Genomic DNA, 16,884 nt, shown 5'->3' with positions numbered 1-16,884 from the left:
AAAGACGAGTGAATTCGAAGTAAAAATATATATAAATATGATCCGATCAAATACCCCCACACTTAACTTTTGCTAGTCCTCGAGCAAAACAAAGAAAACATGAAAAAGTAATAACATGAAAAACATTAGCTTCCCTCTATGTGACCCTCATAGAATTTCATTCAAGAAAACAAATCATCAAGAACCATAGCTAGCATCAAGGAACTAATCCAAGTTCATCTTCCTAATTCAAATATTAGCAGTAATCTTTAAATCATCCTTGAAGTGTAGTGTGTGAGATAGCCATGCTAATGCAATTTCAAGTTTTTATTTTTAAAATCATCATATGCAAACTAGCAACCTTCTCACGGGATATGCACTCAATCACACATGTGTTTAGTTTTAATGTGTTTCGCTCAAAGAATCAAATGTGAAATTTCTACCATAAGCTTGCATAAAGATCTCATCTCCACAATCATAATTGCAAAACTTAAATCAAGAGGACTTTTATTGGATGTAATGAGGCTTAGGGATAAGGTTATTGAAACGAAAGAATAGGAAAACACAAGTTCCAAGCTACATTGCAAGCAATTCTTTTGTTTAGATTTATAAGAACTCAAGCTCTCCAACGATTCTTCTGATACCTCCAATCACACCCTTAAACTGAAACTTTAAAAACTTTTTATTTTCTTTGTATACAATCTTTCTTTTTTTTTTTTTTTTTTTTTTTTTTTTTTTTTTAAATACAAACATGAAATACCCCCACACTTATTCTTTTGCCAAACACCTTCAAAGTACTTCACAAACGTATCTCATAAGACAATCTCGCATTGCTCGCTTGGAAAGGGTAAGGAAAACTGTTTCAGGTATAAGGGTAGACATATCTGGTGATAAGAAATAAAAGGCTCAACATACACGGCTCAAATTGGCAATCTAATGATATCATTTTTCTTTGGGAAACATGGTTATTTGGGCCATGGTGGTAAGCCTAATGCCTCTATCATTTCCAAGTTCATGCAATCAATGACAAACATTTCGAAAGATCGTTACGCAAGTTCTAGAGATGTATCTCACATAAGTTCATCACACATGAAAGAATAGGAGTGTATGAAAAATGCACACACTTTCAATAGGCTCAAAAACTCACATAGGATGTATATGGTCACTAAATTCACATATGAAGCTTTAAGTCATACTTTAGTTTCACATTAACAAGGCTATGTGCATTTGGTTTTTCAAAGATGATCAAACATGTACAAAACTAACAAGAGAATTAGGAATTTCACAAAACACATGTTAACTAAGTTCTTGATGATCATGGTTCAAATTTGATCCAATTATATCATTGGGTCGGGAAACTAACAAAAATCTAATTCAGAACAATAAGGGAAACAAGACAATATTTTTGGATTTTTAAATTTTCCGAATTTTTTTTTTTTTTTTAAAGAAAACAAAACTAATTAAGAAAACAAAAAAAACAACAACACGTCCTCAAATGAAATTCTAGAGATGTCTACCCCCACACTTAAACTGCACATTGTCCCCAATGTCAGAAAACACTATAATGCAAATAAAAATAGAATAAAATAAATAAATAATAAGAAACAAAATAACGCAATTGGACTGAAAACTTCCCTAGTTTGCAGTAAAACCAAGTGATGACCCCCAAGCTAAAATTCTGCAATCAACTTCAAGGGTGGAAATAACCAAAAGTTCCTGCAAAGAAAAGAAATAATTCAGTTAAGTAATGCAAGAAAATTAAAAAAAAAAATTGCAAACGAAAAATTGAAAATCACGATAAAAGACAATGAATAGAACTAATAAGTGATCATTGGTCGTGCTTGTTGACTTTCCACAGCTTTCCTCTTGAACAGGGTGACACTTAGCTTTTTACTTGCAAGTGATGATTTGATGATATTGTACGGCGAGGCTTTGCTCTTTGGCGATGTTGTTGTTCCTTATTTGTTCTCCAAGCAGATGTGGCAGCTTCTTTAGTTCTTCAGCTCGGACTCCTTGTGCTGGGTTGATTGTACGAGCTGCATTCTTCTCTGCTTGTTTCTTCTGCACAACGGGCAGGCACGAGGGAGAGGTGTTGGTCTGTTTCTTTCTTCAATCTTTCCAAGTGCCCACCTTTTGCTCTCTTTCTCCTTGTCCTTAGTTGAGGATGAATCAGCACGTTGTCTCCACATGCTTCGAGGTATCATCTTCACTTCCCTCTTAAGTAAGAGACGAAGAGGAAACACAAGATGATGAGTACTCGAGAGCAAGTGCTGGCTGGAGAAAGGACAGGGAGAAAGCATGATATGAAATACTCTTGCTTTCAACCTTTAAGATATGAAATACTTTTGCTTTGAATGTGTTGTTCGCAGGAGTATCCCAAGGAATGAGGAACACAGAGTAACTTAGGAGGATTCTTTGGGGATGCATTTTCGGAGATGAAGAAGGTTTGAGTGAGGTTACTTTGCAATGAAGTTTAACATTTATAGAATTTTCTTAATGGCTAGTAGAGGTACTGTTCAATTATCCCAGGGTTACCGACACGAGTAAAAGAACAGTGCAACGTGCTTTCCCACTTCACCATAAATTTTCGACCAGCTATTCGTGATTTCCGCAAAGCAGATTCCTCATTGATATCTGGAATCGGCGCTTCGAGCTCTGAGCATCGTCGATTGTAGAGGTAGCATGTGACACGTGCGGATAAATCTGGAAAAGAAGATTTGCCCGTGGGTTGAAGCCCAGCTTTTGAGAAAGCTAGCGTGTCTTTGACTGTTGAATTTCCCTCTTCGATTTCTGAATTGGTGCTTCGACAAACTGCCCGAGATTTTCGCAAAGCAATTTGCGTGTGACGAGTGACGACACGTCTGGACAAATTGATCTTTTGAAATCCGGGGTTCGGCTCGTGGTTTCTGAGCAAGCCCAGCTTTTGAGAAATGCAACGCCTCTTTTGAGAAAAGAATCCGGCTTTTGAGAAAGGAGCCCCGACTCTTCGATTTGCGAGAGGACGCTTCTCTGAGGAACGCCTCTCCGATTTCTTCTTTTTATAGAGGCGCTAATTTTGTTCCACAACACACTTGAGCTCCCTCTTGTAAACACTCCCTCCTGTAAACTTCCAAAATCTTAATCAGTCCGACTCTCTTCTTTCTTCACCACCTTCAGAAAATGTCTGGCCCGTCCGATCGTCGTTTTGACTTGAACATTGGTGAAGAGGCAGCTCCGCCTTCACCAGACAACATATGGCGCCCATCTTTCATATCCCCTACCGGTCCTCTTACCGTTGGGGATTCGGTGATGAAAAATGACATGACCGCTGCGGTGGTGGCCCGGAACCTTGTCACTCCCAGAGATAACAGACTGCTCGCTAGACGGTCTGATGAATTGGCGGTTAAGGAGTCTCTGGCTCTTAGCGTGCAGTGTGCGGGTTCTATGTCCAACATGGCCCAACGCCTATTTGCTCGAACCCGTCACGTTGAATCGTTGGTGGCTGAAATACAGAGTCTCAAAGAGGAGATTAGAGGACTCAAGCATGAAAATAAACAATTGCATAAGCTTGCACACAGTTATGCCACAAACATGAAGAGGAAAATTGACCAGCTGCAGGAAAATGATGGTCAGATTTTACTTGATCACCGAAGGTTTGTGGGTTTGTTCCAACCGCATCTGCCTTCGTCTTCTGGAGCGGCATCGCGTAGTGAAGCTCCAACTGATCAACCTCTGTTGCCTCCTCCTTCTGTGGTCCCGCCGACTGTTGAAGCACCGCCGACTACTGAAGCACCACCTGACCAATGAATGCTATTAGTTTACACATCATTGTAAAATATTTTTTACTTTAATGTTTTTTTTTTTTTTTTTTTTTTTTTTTTGTTGTTTTAAATTATATGTAAATTAATGTAGAAAGACTTTGGTTAACCTTCCCCCACACTTAAACTAAATAACACAAACTTACAGAAATTAACCAAATAACACAACTAACTAAACAAAACAAAATGAAAGCAGTAAAGATAAGGGTGTAAGAATTCAAATCTGATTTGGTTAGCGATTCCAAAGTCTCCCTTCGTTGAATGCTTGGGTTGCCTTCCAAGAAGCGCTTGATTTAACGTCTTTAGCCGGACGAATCTTTCCTTTAAACTCCCCTCGGCTCCAAAGCATGGAATTTATCTTTTAATGGGAGGTGATACTTGAAATGATTCGGCAATGGTTTAAATTCAAGAATGGGTGCCTGAATCATCAAAATCAGAAAAATGTTAGTATAAATAAAAATTAAAATTGGAGAAGATGGCTTACTTTCTTTTTCCGACACAAACTCAATGACAAACACCACATCTTTGAACATTTCTGGGATTTTGAACTTGGCCAGGTTTACTATGATGGTTGTGGCTTGTCCCGGGTCATCAAACTCAACTGCTTTGGGCTTGATTGTCTCATGCACAGCCCCTTGGATGAATTCTTGATCTGCTTCAACCACTTCATTCTCTTGAATCGTTCTTCTTGGGAAACAAAGGCCTTTGAAATATTCAACACGATCTAGAACTTGCTTTGTTGCACCAAGAATTGGAATATCCTTTTGTACCTTTGGAAGAGCTTCCACAATGTCTTTTTCACTCTCTTCTTGCTTGGGAATCAAAAACCTGCTAGGAAAAAGGACATTGGGAGGAATATCATTAGAATGAAGTGAATTTAGAACTCCCTCACCTGAGTTGGATGACATAGGGATTTGAGGAGCTTGCAGTAAGAATTCTTCTAAACTGCCCAAGTCGTCCTCTTCCTCTTCTGCTTGCAGCAGCAATTCATCCATGTTCGGGCTGTGTTTGGATGGTTCTGGGACAGCTTCATCCTTCATGTCACCTTCCAAGGTGATGGCTTCATCGAGTCCACTTTCTGCCTTTGAATTTGCAATGTTTGAGTTGGAAAGTTCACTTTGATCTCGAATCTGTGCCATGAATTCCACAATCTGCCCAACTTGCATCTCCAATTCGTCCACTCTTTTGACTCGGTCTTGCATCTCCTGGTTTTGATTTTCTACTCCCTGATTCAAAGAGGTGAGTAACTTATTAAGTGTATCATTATCCAAGGATGTACCTGAATTGAATTAGGTTGATTGTTGTGGTGGCTGTGACGGTTCATATGGCCACTGATAGAACTCTTCCGATGGCGGCAATTGTTCTTCTTTTCGTAAACCCTGCACCAAAGAAATTAATTCTTCAAGCCTTTGATTATAATCCACGGGCATACTTTGATTTGATTGGAATTGTTGTGGGGGATGTTGTGGTGGCTGCATAGATGTGGTGTAGAACTCCTCATATGGCTGCCAATATGCATCTTGTTGAGCCTCCTTGGCTTGATTTTGTGAGCCCTGCACCAAACAATTTAATTCATTAAGAATTTGATTATAATTTATTGACGAACCTGAGTTTGATTGAGCATATTGCATAGGTTTTGAATAGAACTCCTCCTCTTGCTGCCAATATCCATTTTGTTGGAATTGTTGAGGTTCCCCCCACATATAATTTGAATGATCTCTCCAAGCCGAATTGTAAGCGTTGGAAAACATGTTGTTGCTTGGTTGATCATAGCCTTGATAACCCCAAGCATCTTCATTGGCAGAAAATTGAGGACTTTGATATCCTTGCCCATAGGGCACATCAAGTGTAGGGACACTTGGCATTGTGGTCCGTTCGGCATACTGCGACATTTGAGAAGTAAGATTTGCCAATTGAGCTTGAATGCTAGCAAAATCCATGTCTTACTTCTCTAGTACCTAAAATCAAAGAAAGAAAACTAAATCAAGTATCAAAAGTAACACAAAATAAGGAAAACAAAACTAAGTCAGAAACTAAAACAAAAACAAACTAAACAAAAAGAAAAGAACCAAGGGATTAGCAAAGTTGCTAATCCCCGGCAACGGCGCCAAAATTTGATGTGAAAATTACTTGACACACAAATTAAACCCTCTTTTTGACAATTGTAGTATAGATGTAAGTAGGGTATCGTTCTAGGCCGAGGATTAGGAGGGATTGCTAATCTATTCTAAATTAATTTAAAAATATTAAATAAGACTCAAGGACACAAAACTAGGCTAAAAACTCTAATAACTCGAAACACACTTAGAATGACTCAAAATAATGAAAACAATCAAATTAGACACAAGGAACTGAAATGGACGGAATTTGAATTAAAAGACTAACAACAATGAAAACTAACAAAATAATATAATTTAATAATAGGGGGGGGGTTTGGTTTTGACGAGAAGTAAATTGAACTTAAATAAATTACAGAATTGACAAAAGCATGAAATTAAGGTGAAAGGATAGGTGATGGATTAGCTAGAGGGTTCTTCTCTACACATGACACATATGCAACCTAAATTGATTTTCAGTTGTTCTTTCAATAAATTGTGAATCTCAACACTTCAGATTAACCGTGAACAGCACTTTTTTAATCTTCAAGTTTTCCTTAAGTTATTGAATTGGACGGGAAAACGCATACAACAATTCAAAACATTCTTCAAAAGTCCCCTACGTGAAAAGCACAATAGAGATACAATCAAAGATCATTAAACTTGGTGAAAACTATAATCATTGACGAGGCATTCGTAACTATGAAAAGCATGAAACTTATGCCAAGAATTTACTTAACGTGATTGTGACTAGCAACCTTCACTACATGTGAATATAAGTTCATAACGATTAGGTGAAACTCCCTTATATTCTAGCATCAAATTCATGCATGTAAATTAAGTATGCATCCTTAATCGACATACAAAAATAAGTTATCAATCAAGCAGTTAAGCAAATTAAATCACAACTCAGAAATCACAACTGAAGGTAATCAATTCAAATTACAAATATATTCATGGCTTTGAATTAACCTCTAGCCAAAATAAAATTAGTTACACATTATTATCAAATTAAACCAAAAGTAAAACATGGGGTTGAGAAGATAAAACCAAGAAAAATGGAGTGAAGCCTCTGCTTCTGTGTTGCTCCCGTCAGCCCTCTCTCTCACGCTGTCTTTCCCTAGCTGCCTGCACCTCTGCTCCTATTTTCCACTCTGTCCGTTTCTTCTCGCCCCCCATGCTCAAGCTGCCAAATGGCAGCTTTCCTCTTGCCTTTCTCTCCTGCCCCGCATCACTCTCTTCTATCTCTCCCCGTACTGACTTCTCTTCCTTCGCCCTCTTTCACTCTGCCCAAAGGCAGCTCTTTCCTTTCCCTCACTCCCCCTAATCACGCCAGCCTCTTCTTATTTTTATATCTTTCTTCTTAGCTGCCCCAGCAGCTTTCCTTTTTTTTTATTCTTCCATTCCATCTTTTCCCGCATACTCCTGCCTTCCACTCCTCACGTTTCCACCTTGGATTCCTTCCTTTCCAGCTGCAAAGCAGCTTCCTGTTGTTTTCAGAAGTGAAGAATATGGGAGTCAACGAGGTAAAAAAAATATAAATCATGATGCTCTCTTGCTCCCTCTTTGACCGACTCTCCCCATTTCTTTTGTTTATGCCGTGACATAATTCTACCAAGAATCCATGACAGAATGAAAACGACTAAAGCAATTTTCGACGAATTTATTATTTAAAACTCATTTGTGCTATTTTTATTTTCTTTGCATAACAAATCCTATAAACACAAAAATAACGTAAATAGCTCAAAAATGTAAGGAACTAACTAAGAAAAGACGAGTGAATTCGAAGTAAAAATATATATAAATATGATCCGATCAAAATGCTATATGCCTCGGCGGGCGGTGCGTTGGTTAACATGACTCCGGTGGCTGCCAAGACTCTCATTGCAAACCGAGCTCATAATGCACAACAATATGAGGGTGTTGGACAAAGAGAAGGCCCATGGCATCAAAGTGTTAATGTGGTAAGTACAATTTCGGATATTCAATCATAATTGGCTAATCTTACCTCTCTTGTGTCTCAGGTTGTAATTGGGTCAAAAGCACAAGAAAATCAAGTTTGTACCGTGTGCTCCATCCAAGGGCATCTCTCCGAAAAGAACCCTCAGTTGATCGAGCATGGAGGATGGGAATCTGCAAATGCTATTGGATTCCAAGGCCCAAACCAAACCAAATATGATCCATACTCGAATACATAAAATCCCGGATGGAGAGATCACCCTAATATGAAGTGGAGAGAGCTCCAACAATCTTCACAACAAGGGGGATTTCGGAAAACCCCCCCTAGGTTTCCACGGCCCTATCAACAAGCCCAACCACAATCTACCCAAAATAACTTAGGTTTGTCTATTGATAATTCTCAAGTTATTTAATTATTCACTTCATTGGCGCAGGTTCCGGAAAATCAAGCCAAACACATGCACAATTACACCAAAGAAGTACAAAATCAAGCTCGAGAGGTGACTGAATTGAAGAGACAAGTGGGACAAATGGCTGAATTCATGGGCCAATTTAGTAGGGAACAAGGTAAGTTACCTAGCTCCACGAATGTGAATCCAAATGGAGGTTTTGAATCTGCCAAAGCCATCACTTTGCGTAGTGGAAAAGAAGATGGAATTGAGTCCAACATTCTCAAATCTGCCCAGAAAGAGGATGAAAAGATGCAATCTGAGGAGGAGGAACCAAGCATGCCCACGACAAGGATTGAGCAATCCTTGCCGCAGCCACCTACAAATTCTAATTCGGCAACCAAAGGTAAGTTGGGTTCAAATTCCATGACTTTTAACTCCATTCCACCCAATGCACCATTTCCTCGCAGGTTTGTTCAATCAAAGAAGGATGAGAGTGATAAAGACATCCTTGACACATTCAGAAAGGTGCAAGTCAACATTCCACTTTTAGATGCAATTAAACAAGTCCCCAAGTATGCTAAGTTCCTAAAGGAGCTGTGCACTACAAGGAAGAGGGCTTCGAACAAAGAGGTGGTAAGGGTAAGTGAGATTGTCTCAGCCGTGTTGCAATGAAAATTACCTCCTAAGTGCAAAGATCCCGGCAGTTTTACAATTATGTGTGTTATAAGAAATACTCGCTTTGAATCTGCCATGTTAGATCTAGGTGCATCAATAAATGTCATGCCTTATTCAATATGTGCATCTATGAACTTGGAAGAATTAAAAAATGATGGAGTGATTATTCAATTGGCCAATAGATCTAATGTGTATCCAAAAGGTGTTTTGAAGGATGTTTTAGTGCAAGTGAATCACCTAGTCTTTCCGGCGGACTTCTACGTGCTTGAAATGGAAGACTCGGACCATTCCCCTCCACTACCACTCTTACTTGGCCGACCATTCATGAAGACTACCCATACAAATATAGATGTATTCAAAGGAACATTGACCATGGAATTTGATGGGGAAGTTATTGATTTCAATATTTCTGATGTTATGTGATATCCTCATGATGATCACTTTTGCTTCTCTATTGATGTAATTGACTCTTTGGCATAGGGATTCCTTGATGATTTAAGTGAGGATGCACTTGAAAAGACTCTTACACAAGGCATTGGACTAAAAAACGAAAGGTTAGCACATAGGCATGCCCACGACAACAACAAAGAAACCTTTACCGTGCCTATTCAAAAGGAATTGATGGAGATGGTTGTTGCCCTAGAGTCAAATCCAGCACATATTGGTAAGTCTCCTAACCTAATTTCAATTCCCGTTTTGACTAACAAGATGCTTCCTTCCGTAATCCAACCACCATCCCTAGAGCTTAAACCATTGCATAGCCATTTGAAATATATGTTTTTGGGAGAACAAGAGAAGATGCCGGTCATCATCTCTTTTTCACTCACAGCACAAGAGGAGGACAAGTTGGTGAGGGTGCTTCGGGAGTACAAAACTGCCATTGGGTGGACATTGGCTGATATAAAGGGAATTAGCCCTACCACGTGCATGCATCGAATACTTTTGGAAGAATGAGCCAAACCATCTAGAGAAGCACAACACCGACTCAACCCACCCATGATGGACGTTGTGAAGAAGGCAATCGTTAAGCTACTAGATTGTGGAGTGATTTACCCAATTTCTGATAGCCATTGGGTCTCTCCGGTCCAAGTTGTTCCTAAAAAGTCCAGGGTCACTATGGTGAAAAACGAAGAGAATGAGCTTGTTCCCACCCGAATCCAAACCGAATGGAGAGTTTGTATTGACTATCGGAAGCTCAACGCTACAACCAGAAAATATCACTTCCCGCTGCCCTTTATTGATCAAATGCTTGAAAGGTTAGCCGGTCATGCTTTTTATTGTTTTCTTGATGGTTATTCAGGTTATAATCAGACTGTGATAGCCCCCAATGACCAAAAAAAGACTACCTTCACGTGTCCCTTTGGTATCTTTGCATATCGACGTATGCCATTTGGGCTATGCAACGCACCAGCCACATTCCAAAGGTGTATGGTAAGTATTTTCTCAGATTTTGTGGAAAAGATCATTGAAGTGTTTATGGATGACTTTAGTGTGTTTGGTGACTCATTTGATGCATGCTTGAATAATCTTACTTTGATCTTACAACGATGCATCGAAACTAATCTTGTTTTGAATTGGAAAAAGTGCCATTGTATGGTAAAACAAGGTATAGTTTTGGGGCATATTATATTTGAAAAAGGGATTGAGGTTGATAAGTCCAAAATAGATCTTGTACGTCACTTACCCTTTCCTACTTCGGTTAGAGAGGTCCGTTCTTTTCTTGGCCATGCAGGGTTTTATAGGCGCTTTATCAAGTACTTCTCCAAAATCTCCCAACCCCTTTGCCGTTTACTCCAAAAGGAAGTAGCCTTCGAGTTCAACAAGGAGTGTAAGATAGCTTTCAACACCCTCATGAACATGTTGACTTCGGCCCTCATTATCATGCCACCAGATTGGAGCCTTCCATTTGAGCTAATGTGTGATGCATCTGATTATGCAATTGGTGCTGTTTTAGGCCAAAGGAGGAACAAATAGCCCCACATCATCTATTATGCCTCCCGAACCTTAAATGATGCTCAATTGAATTATTCTACCACTGAGAAAGAACTTCTTGCCGTTGTCTTTTCTTTAGATAAATTTCGTTCATATTTACTTGGCACTAAAGTGATTGTATATTCTGACCATGCAACTTTGAGGTATCTTCTCACCAAAAAGGAGGCCAAACCAAGGTTGATTCGTTGGATGCTCCTACTTCAAGAGTTCGACATTGAAATTAGAGAAAAAAAAATAAGTGAAAATGTGGTGGCTAACCACCTTAGCTGTTTGGTGCACATTGAGGAATCCTTACCCATTATAGAAACATTCCCTGATGAACAATTACTGTCCCTAGAGGTAAGTAAGCCTTGGTATGCTGATTTGGTCAATTATTTGGTCACAAAACAAGTTCCTAGCACTCTAGATAAATACAAACATGATAAACTTAGAAATGATGCAAGATTTTGTGTGTGGGATGATCCATATTTGTGGAAATATTGCCTAAATTAGATTGTTGGAAGATGTGTGCACAATTCTGAGTTTAATTCAATTCTAGCCTTTTGTCATTCTTATGCATGTGGGGGTCATTTTGGCACCCAAAGAACAGCCCTCAAGGGGTTAAAGTGTGGTTTTTATTGGCCTACATTGTTTAAAGATGCTAGAACGTTTTGCATAACTTGTGATTGATGCCAAAGAACAGTTACAACCTGTGCTAAGGACCAAATGCCGCAAACCCCTATTTTCAATGTTGAAATTTTTGATGTTTGGGGTATTGATTTCATGAGTCCCTTTCCTTCTTCGCATGGGTTCACTTATATTTTGCTTGCGGCTGATTATATTTCCAAATGGGTAGAAGCAAAGGTTACCCGTACTAATGATTCTAGAGTTGTTGCAAATTTCATCAACACTAACATTTTCTCTAGATTTGGGTCCAAAATGTTGAATTTGACCCTAAGTGTTGCATGAACCTTCCCTTTACGTTTAAGTAGATTTTTACATTCGAAAGTGAATTCTAAGTGTCAATTTCATTACTTTGCTCACTATTGCTTTAAGAACGTTTGTTTCCCCTTACCTTTCTTTGTTAACCAATACCTTAGCTTTGTTTCAACCCTTGACTTCTATCTTGAGTGTTGTGTGTTTCAATATGTGGAGTTTGGAATTGGTATGAGCATATAGAATCCCTGGTTCTCGCTTCTAAGTAGTAGCATTCCGTTCATGAGATCATATATATACATGCATTGATAATTCCAGAAATTGCTTTCTTTGTTATAAACATATGTGAGAAAATCTGAGTGAAAATTGAGTGCATATCTAGTTTTCATGTTTACATCAATCTTCTCACATATACCTAGTGTAGGGTGTGTAGTCAAAAAATCTGAGTGAAAATTGAGTGGAAATCTAGTAAGGAATTGAGGGAATTCTCTAAGGCATGTTACTACATTCAAAATGTTGTTTTAATTGATTAAATGTGAGCTAGTGAATGGTGACTATGATTAAGTATGCTCGAGGGTAAGGATTGCTTAAATTCACGAGAGTAGTGATCTTTGACATGTCATGTTTCATTGGAAATCACTGAGGTAAATGTTGGAAGGTTTAGATTGTATGTTTTTGTTTCTTTTGTTTTGTTTCTTTTGCTCGAGGACTAGCAAAAGCTAAGTGTGGGGGAATTTGATAGGAGCATATTTATGCGACTTAGTTAGCTTGTTCTTGTGCATTTAGGTTGTTATTTCTTAGTTAAATTAGTATTTCAAGCCATTTTCGTGTGTTTATAGGTCTAAAGGGTTAAAGAGGCAAAGAAGTGCAGTTTGGAGCTTTTTGGAGCACTTTTGGGCTTGGAATGGATATCACATGCTTGGAGCAAGGGAGATGGACTAAATTAAAGACCTAAAGATGCTAGGATTCCTAATTGAAGAAGGATTCCGAATTGAAGAAGGATTCCTAATTGAAGATGGATTCCTACAAGAAGAAGGAATGTTAAGCCAAAGTTTCCTACTTTGGTTTTAACCTTTCCTAATCCTCAAAGTCCCTAAGTTCCAGCAACAAAGAAGACTCTTAATCCTCTTTAGTCTCTAAATAAGAACTTCCAGAAGACCTAAATCCCTGCCTAGTGGTACTGCACCTCTCTTTTCCCTTTCTCTTCCTTGCCGTGCAAGGGAGAGTGTTTCTTTCCTATTCCCTACATCAAATCACATTCCCTTTCTTTCAAAAACATCCAGCCGCAATTCCTTTCCTTTTCTCTCTAAAATTCTGACTTTAATTTTGATTTCCCTTTAGGTTTTGACTTAATTTCTGTTACCTAAATAAGTTAGGGTTTTTTATTTCCAAAAACCTTAAATACTACCATCCTTAGCCGCATCAGGGATCCATTGATCATTCTATACACAAGAGCCGCACCCATACATATCCAGAAACCATACACACACATCCTTGCCGTAGCCATCCACCCTAGACCACCTTCCTGACCCCTAAACACATGTCATACACTCCATCCACCTTTGTGTCGCAGCAAGAAGAAAGAAGGAAGGACTCTTGGATGTTCAAGCTTGATTGTTGGAGCATTCTAGGTGTAATTCGTTCTATATTTACAATGTTTAATTTATTTTCCTTTCGTATTGCTATAAACATGAGTGGCTAAACCCCTCTTGGCTAGGGATTATTTCAAAGCCATGATTATGTGTGCAAATGAGTTGATAAATTCTAGTTATGAATTCTTGAATCATGAATGCAATTGGCTTAATTGTTTGATTGATAACTTATTTGTGTTTGTTGATTGAGGGTCGACACTTAATTAGCATGTATATATCTGATGCTAGAGTATAAGGGAGTTTCAAATAATCATTACAAACTTATATTCATATGTAGTGAAGGTCACTAGTCACGATCGCGTTAAATTTAATTCCTAGCATGAGTGACATGATGTCATAGTTGCAAGTGCTTTGTCAATGCTTATGATTTTCATTGAACGTAATGATCTTTGATTGTATCTCTATTATGATGTCATGTAGGGAACTCTTGAAGAATGCTTTGGGTTGTCGAATGATGTCATCCAATCCAATAATACAAGGAAAATCTGAGGGTTAACTAGTGATGTCACAGTTAATTTGGGGCATTGTTATTCATAATTCAATGAAGAAGTAACTGGAAATTGATTAATTTGCATACATGTCATGTGTGGAGAAGGAACCTCTAGCTAGCTTACCATCCATTTAATTCAACCAAATTCGTCCAAAAATCTGTCTTAAGTTTTAGTTACTTGTTTTATTTTAATTTCGTTCAAAACGAACCCCTTCTTTACTTTCTTGTTTCAAAGTGTTTAAAATCTGTTTTGTTTGTGTTTTTGAGTGTTTTGAGTCCAGCCAAAACCCTAAATTCGTCCAAAGTTGTGTTTAGAGTTAGAAACCGCCTGGTTGGTGTTTTTAGGCAGTTTTGAGTGTTGTTAAGTTGTTTTGAGTCTTGTGAACCTGTTTTGAGTCCTTTGAGTCTATTCAAACGTTTTTAACTTTGTTTTTATGTTTTTGAGTCAGTTTAAAGGTTTTAGCAAGCCCTCCTAATCCCCGGTTTAGAACGATCCATACTTGCATTTATACTACAATTTGACAACAAGAGGGTTTAATTTGAGTGCTTATATATTTTCACATCAGGCTTCAATCTTGAGTGTTGTGTGTTCAATAATGTGGAGGTTGGGATTGGTATGAGCATATGGTATCCCTGGTTCTCACGTCTAAGTAATGGCATTCCATTCATGAGATCATATATATACATGCATTAATAATTCCAGAAATTGCCTTCTTTGATGATAACATATGTGAGTGTTAGTTTTCATGTTTACATCAATCTTTTCACATAAATCTAGCATAGGGAGTGTAGTCAGAAAATTTGTGTGAAAATAGAGTGTATATCCGGTGACGAATTGAGGGATTCTCTAAGGCATGTTACTACATTCAAAATGTTGTTTTAATTGATTAAATGCAAGCTAGTGAGTGGAGACTATGATTAAGTATGTGCTCGATGGTAAGGATGGCTAAAATCTGTGTAAGTAGTGATATTTAACATGTCATGTTGTATTGGAAATCCCTAGGCCAATTGTAGGAAGGTTTAGGTTGTGTTTTGTTTTCTTTGTTTTGCTTGAGGACTAGCAAAAGCCAAGTGTGGGGGAATTTGATAGGAGCATATTTATGCGACTTAGTTAGCTTGTAATTAATTGGTGATGGATGATTTATGTCTTTATTGTTTGACAAAACATTTTCTTACAACCTATACCAATCAACTTTTCCTCACCTACCTATCCACTTGCACAAAACACTTTCAAATTTTGAATTTTTTCACCAAAACCTTTTCCCCCTCCTTTTTCACTACCAAAACCGGCCACCCCTTAATGGGGGTACTTTTGGGGCCTTTTATTCAATTACATGAAATTTTGATACTTTTGTGTATTTGTACTTTGGCCCAAAAGTTTACGTTTTTTCGTTAAGGCCTAAAAACGCTAAAGGACAAATTGTTTTGCTTCTTTAATGAAGTTTTTGCTACTGTTGAAAATTTTGGGTTCTAGTTTTAATTACATGAAGTTGTGGACTCTTGTGTTTTTACAAAGTGACCCCAAAAGTCTATGTTTTAACCTTATGGCCCAATTGTTGTGGTCATTGTTTTTCGGCCCAAAAGATGATGAGAACAAAATGGTTTTGTCTCTTTAATGAGAATTGGATTTTCATTTCATTTAGTTCCATTTAAATCAATTCTATGAATCTGAAAACCAATTGTTTAAGTTGCTTTCTTAGTTAATTTGATTGATTAAGAAAAGGGTGATTATGAACCAAAGGCCTCGATAATTGAGCTATGTGATTGACCGCTTTACATTGTGAATGTTTGGGTTAAGTAGTTTAGATTTGAATGTAATTTGATTAGTTCAAATTTGTTGTAAAAGGACATAAGTCCTTCTAATTTGTTGTAAAAGGGCATAAGCCCTTCTCTTTATTTCATATATTCCTTTTTGTTTATATGTATGCAAATTGGAATAGTTGGGTCCAACGCCCAATAGGAAATAACGGTTTAATTAGATTAAACGCGTAACTAAAATCAACAACTATCTACCTTAAACCCAAGGTCCAACACAAGGCTCGTGTTGGATCAAATCAAACGTTTCATAATCATCCTAAGACCTAATATGACTATATAGTCCATATGAGGATGCAATGCATTCGTTAGTAGTTCCATATAGTCTCGCTTGTTTCATCGAAATAGTGGGAGTATTATATACTACTAATTCATATTAACTTAGACCAATGGTTGTGATAGGCCCAAGTTCTTTTAATAAGATTAAAATAAAATTGATGTAGCCCAACACAACTCCCTCAACAAAATGAATATTAAGTTGATAAGCGAGAGATGCTTTGAACATCTCTTCGTAGGCCTTCCACCATGGTGGGCTCCAATCGTTTGTGACTCCTACACCGGCTTCACCCTATCATGGGTGAGTTCAAAGTATGTGCTTACATTCAGGAGGAGTCCATATGAACATACATGATGTGGTAAGGTAGGCAACGAGGATGGCCGACATCATATCATTGTGAAGCTATTCTTGAACCCCTACACGAACTAGCATGGTGGGAATAACTTAACTAAGTGCAATGGTGCCAACATCATATCATTGTGAGTCATCATTCTCTAGAGGCCAAACTAGATGGGTAATTACAAGAGTTGTAAATGACTAAAGCGTTATTCTCTCATCATTATTTTTGCTAACCAACATCTTATCATCGTGAGGTGGGCTTGGTAATGGTGAGCCTCCCATACCCCGCTAAGAGTTCAACATAACTCTTGAATTCCATTGAAGGATGTGGAATTTGCCAAAAATAGTGGGTGGTACTATTTGATTTAAGACCCAATCAACTAGTTTTAAAATCAACAATGTAATACGATTTCTGTTATGTTATGTAGTTAACGACATGCCTAAAATTACACCCACCATTATACTTGACAAAAGGGGCCTTAGGGGCCAACGTTTCCTTGCTTGGT

The 16,884-nt window shown here is 38.1% G+C and overlaps 1 protein-coding gene across 1 annotated transcript in view; it reads right to left on the bottom strand.

Annotated features, from left to right (window-relative positions):
• Positions 1–4,099: 4,099 nt before the first annotated feature.
• Positions 4,100–16,884, bottom strand: part of LOC126585518 (uncharacterized) — a 44,787-nt gene continuing 32,002 nt past the window's right edge. Inside the window, exon 2 of the mRNA XM_050249969.1 lies at positions 4,100–4,668. Within this exon, the coding sequence (XP_050105926.1) occupies positions 4,100–4,668 (569 nt within the window). The remainder of the gene's footprint in view (positions 4,669–16,884) is intronic.

This window comes from Malus sylvestris, chromosome 10, assembly GCF_916048215.2.
Source record: "Malus sylvestris chromosome 10, drMalSylv7.2, whole genome shotgun sequence".
NCBI lineage: Eukaryota > Viridiplantae > Streptophyta > Magnoliopsida > Rosales > Rosaceae > Malus > Malus sylvestris.
This window is presented reverse-complemented; position numbering and strand designations above follow the sequence as displayed.